This window comes from Calliphora vicina, chromosome 5, assembly GCF_958450345.1.
Source record: "Calliphora vicina chromosome 5, idCalVici1.1, whole genome shotgun sequence".
In the NCBI taxonomy this organism is placed as follows: domain Eukaryota; kingdom Metazoa; phylum Arthropoda; class Insecta; order Diptera; family Calliphoridae; genus Calliphora; species Calliphora vicina.
The window spans coordinates 57,775,147-57,780,076 of NC_088784.1; the positions used below are offsets into that span (position 1 = coordinate 57,775,147).

General features: G+C 30.3%; 1 protein-coding gene across 1 annotated transcript; it reads right to left on the minus strand.

Moving 5' to 3' along the window:
- Positions 1-630: 630 nt before the first annotated feature.
- On the minus strand, positions 631-4,128 carry LOC135959668 (serine protease inhibitor 42Dd-like). Its single transcript, XM_065510670.1, has 4 exons — positions 3,994-4,128; positions 2,685-3,922; positions 926-1,067; positions 631-857 (listed from the first exon to the last, which is right to left on the minus strand). The coding sequence occupies exons 1-4, from the start codon at positions 4,004-4,006 to the stop codon at positions 733-735; spliced, it is 1,518 nt and encodes a 505-aa protein (XP_065366742.1). The 5' UTR covers positions 4,007-4,128; the 3' UTR covers positions 631-732.
- Positions 4,129-4,930: the final 802 nt, after the last annotated feature.

The following is a 4,930-nucleotide window of genomic DNA, read 5'->3' on the forward strand; positions in this document are numbered from 1 at the left end:
CTGTCTTCTTGCTATTTTACTCTATACGCTTTGCATTAAGTTCCCGAAGAAATTTGTCTCTACGAAAGAAAAAACTTTTTGGGAAACAGATTAAAAAATACGGATCTTTTTACATGTACCAACTTTGGATGCGTGTAACTTATATAGGGACGAGACAACTATTTTTTATTTAATTTTGCATTTTATCGCCAATTGGCTGATATTTAAACAAAAAATTCGACTCTCCGTTGGCCCGCCGTATCTAAAAAACCAAAAAGAGAAAAATTAAAGAAAATAAATAAACCTAAATATCTCTTCAACTAATAGTGATAACCTACACATTTGTAGATCTTCACAATGCCTATAAATCAACTCGAAAACACCTCAGCTTCAACCATATGAAATTTCGTAACAATGTGGGTTGTCATAGAATCCCATGTCCCAATACTCAGTGGTTTAGAAACATTTTTTAGAAATAATTCTGTATCTCGGGAACTATTGGAGATATTCAGGGTTGTCATAGAATACAATCATTGTCGGAATATATATTTCATCTACTGCCATTCTATTAAAATCGTACTATTTTTTTAAATTCACTAAAGCCTAACTGCCAGGTCGAAAGAAAAATGAGAACTGGTCCCAAGATTAAAATAAATTTTTAAAAATGAATTACATCTTAATTATTTATTAAATAGGAATAGTTATATAAGATAAATGTGTATCCAACTAAATATTTATATATGTACATTGAGGTTAAAATTGTACTACATGTCCAATAAAATAGGTTGCATTTGAGTCACGAATTACGAATAAAAATGGATGATCGGCTACAAAGTACTTCATATTGATCGGTATTGATAGTGGAATATATTTCGCAACTGAAATTAAAATGTTAAGATAAATCAATAAAAACTTTTTTAAATACGAAATTAATCATAATACTAACCGGTTGTCGCAGCAGCTTCTGTACCGGCCTCATTTACATTTATAAAACTTTTATGTTTGAATTGATCGATGTTTAAAGGTTTTTGTTGATTCTTAAACAGATTTATACTGCCAGCATTATTAAATAATGCATTAAGACCCAGCTGTGGACATAACAAAAAATTTATTGTTAAAATTTAGTTATAAAAATATATGTTGTTAGGAACAGTCCTACAACAATTTAAATAATAAGTGCTACAGAAAAAATTTATAAAAAAATTAAACAAATTTATGTATGTATAACATTTTTTGACAAAACAGTAAAAAGTAATAAAGTATAATTACGAAACTTATTCGCATTGAAGTTTATCACGATACAATTATTTACTTGAGGTAGTTTAGCTTTAAAATTATTTTCGGGAGAATGAAAATGGTACCTATGGGTATCCTTCAAAATTTGAGTTAAAGTTCGTTGATTTATTATTAAGTTTGACTTGTAGAACTGTGTTTGTACTGTAGTGATTAATGGTTATTTATTTTTATATTTATGTGTTGGTCATAAAATAAAACTTTATTTGTGCTTTGATTTAAATTAAACTTATTTACGAGCAATTTTATACCGAAAAAATAATTTTAAAAGACTTATGGGCCTCAGACTAATTTTGGTAAATAAATTTATTTGTAAGAATCTGATCATGTTATCGACATAATAGAAACATTTCTAAAGTATCCTCGTGGAATTTGGTAGAGTGATTTATGTATTTATAATCCTTAAAATGACCGGTCGAAAAAGACACATGTGAAAACTATCAAAGATTTTCTTCGCAATTGTGTAGTTTGATTAAAAATTGAAATGATTTCTATAAAGAGAGAAAGAGCGAATCATAGTGATACTCAATCGGACATACAAAGGTCTTTAAACAGCCGTATTTAAACAGTCTTCGTTACATCGACTCAGGGCATCATTTCATCGATTAAGGAAGTGAATCTGGGTTAAACTGTATTATTTGGAACATTATTTTTGAAACAAACCCATTATGACCACCCCACATAGTGGTGTATTTTATTAGAAAGTACATTCTCAATTATACATTGCCTGTTATGTCAAACAAAAGAAAATGAAAACAAGTCAGAGTGCAATGTTTAGAACTGCCCAGACTTAATAGATATTAATATAGATATTTTTAGTGTAGATTTTTAAAAATTTATCGGATTTTTTTTTTGAAAAAGTAGTGATAAAAAAATATTTTTCCCAAAATCTTGTAATAACCAGATATTTACTTACATATATCTCAAGCACTTATGGTCCGATTTACGATATTATATTTTTAATGACTATATTTGATATATTGATACCACTTGAGGATCAGTACATTTTGCAGAAAACAGACTGACATCGCCATATCGTTTCCGCTATCTATAATGACCCAGAATATATATCGACCCCTTTGCGCGAAATGATCGTATGTTACATTTATACATATCAAAATATACCGATATTCCCCATATTTATGGAAATATTACTACTTAAGTTAATTTTAACGTATGTGAAATTTAATTTGCTAAATCGGTTATTGTATCGGATTTAAAATTTGGTATTGATGATACCAGCGAAAGCAAAGAAATTTAATAATAAAGCTCTCCTGTAAAATTTGGTTTTTGTAACATACGATAATTTCCCGCAAAGGGGTCGATATAATTTATAGGGTCGCTAATAAATATTTATTGTAGAAAATGGAATCACAACATTTGTATCGCAGTTTCAACAATAAAATTCTTACCTCTTGTAATGGTTTTATCATGTCAGTTTCAAATTCAATTTTAAATCTTGGTAATTTCACAGTCACAGTCTCTCTTTTAAGTTTTTCGGATATTGAATCGAAATCATAGTTTCTCAGTTTCCTTTCCAAATTTGCTAAGCCTTCCATCTCTTTGGGTAAAATAAGTAACATTGATAACTCTGATCCTTTATAAGGCAATTCAACCACAGATGCTTGCAGATCATCTGGAAAATCACCATAACGAAATACATCTTCATTGTACATCATATCAACGGAAACTTTTACATTCCTGGCAACAAAGAAATCTTGAGATTCTATATCATATGAATCGAATTTTATTAGCCATTCACTTTTGAAGTAAATGGAGTTCAATAATAAAGCACTAGTATCTCCGGCTATGGATGAGGGTGTAACAATGTCGCGTATCAGATTTCGGGTTCTCTCACTAACCCATGAATTAATAGTACTGGCTGCTTTTTTGGCAGACAAAAAATCAATTTGTTCCAATTCACTTTCAAAAGATTTTTTTGCAAAATTATGTACGCTTTGGTCAATTGGCCCAAAGCGAAAATCGTAGTACAATTTATTGGCCATAATAAGTGTTGTGGGTGGAGTATTTAATGAGGCCGTTTGTAAAATATTTTCAAAAGTTTTGGCAACATATGTGCGATTTTTGGGCATTGCCAACAATTGAGCCAATTCCTCATATAGTTGACCACTAGACATGGTAAAGATGAATGCCAAAAGTGTTTGCAATGAAATGGGCGAATAGACAAGGTTTTCATTTTGGGCCTTTGAAGACAAGATTCCAAAAAGTTTTTCATTAAAAGTTTCTCCTGTGGACATTTGCCATGTTGAAGAGTGTTGTGTAGTTTTTACATCAAATGCTGGCGAATTTGTTGATAAATCGTTTAAAATGGAAGTACTTGCAATTGGCTGAGTCTTATTTAATCGGTGCTCTTTATGATGCATAAATGAGTGGTTCTCTGGCAAATCATTTGCATTTCCAAATGAGTTTCTCGAATTAGTATTGTAATTTTGACCCGGTAATTGAGGTGAATTTGATACTGTGGTATTATTTGTATTTCCCAATTGTGTATTATAATTATATTGAGGATTCATATCTGCTGATTGGTATGTGTTTTTTCCACTGTCCCCTACACTACCGCTTCTTCTATTTGTCATGTTGACATCATATTGAGCATTTAATGATTGTATCAATATCGCCAAGATAACATCTTAAATAAAATATATTTTTTTATAGAATTTTTTTATATTTATAAACTTCTGTTAAACAATTTATTCTTACAGATTTTCAACATTTTTGTTCGTTTACTTTTAGCTACACAAGTTCTAAAGACAACGAACTATAAAAAAAAATAAAAATATTACTCGCTGTTAATTCTGTTTGAAAACTTGATTATATACGAAGCTTGAAATTAATACTGACTTTAGTTGTTTAAATATTTTTTATTTTATACTTGGAATGACAATATTTGCTCAGAGCTCTTTCTGTGTTTGTTAACCCCCTAAAGAAGGCCGACTACAATTTGGATACAAAATTGAATAGTAGTATATTTCGTGTATTTTTCATCGGAAATCTGGTAATTCCAATATTTTAGCTTTAAAGAAATAATATATGTATCTGAGACTCAGTAGATCAGTTTTGATATAATTTTAAACACTATGCTGTACATTGAGAGATACTTATTTAAGCCCATTATTTAAGATTACAATGAGACTGTCTGATAACTAGTCCAAAGAAGTCAACTCATTGGATACAGATACTGGTTAGAAGCGTCAGTTACCTTACTAGCTATGTACTGGTTACTTGATCAGCTACATGACTAGTTATTTTAACACGTGAATGCCCTAGGCAGTAGATCAATTGATCCTTTTTAATTACAATGGGACTGTCTGATAGCTGGTAAAAAGTAGTGAACGCATTGGATTCACATACTGGTTATGTAGCTTCAATTACCTTACTAGATACATAACCAGTTATTTCAACATGTATGGTTCCTAATTAACCTCAAATAGTCAGCTAAAACAAAATATCATAGACAATCCAATAAACGATTGCTTGTAAACAAACCTTCCTTCAGCAACTCTCCAATAGGTTGCTTCTGATGGGTAAAATAACTATTTTTTAAAGTGCACCACAAAATAAACGGTTAAAGTTTAATCACTTACTAAGAGACACTAAAGTGGCTATTGTCTTCACGCTATGTTACATGGGATATCAG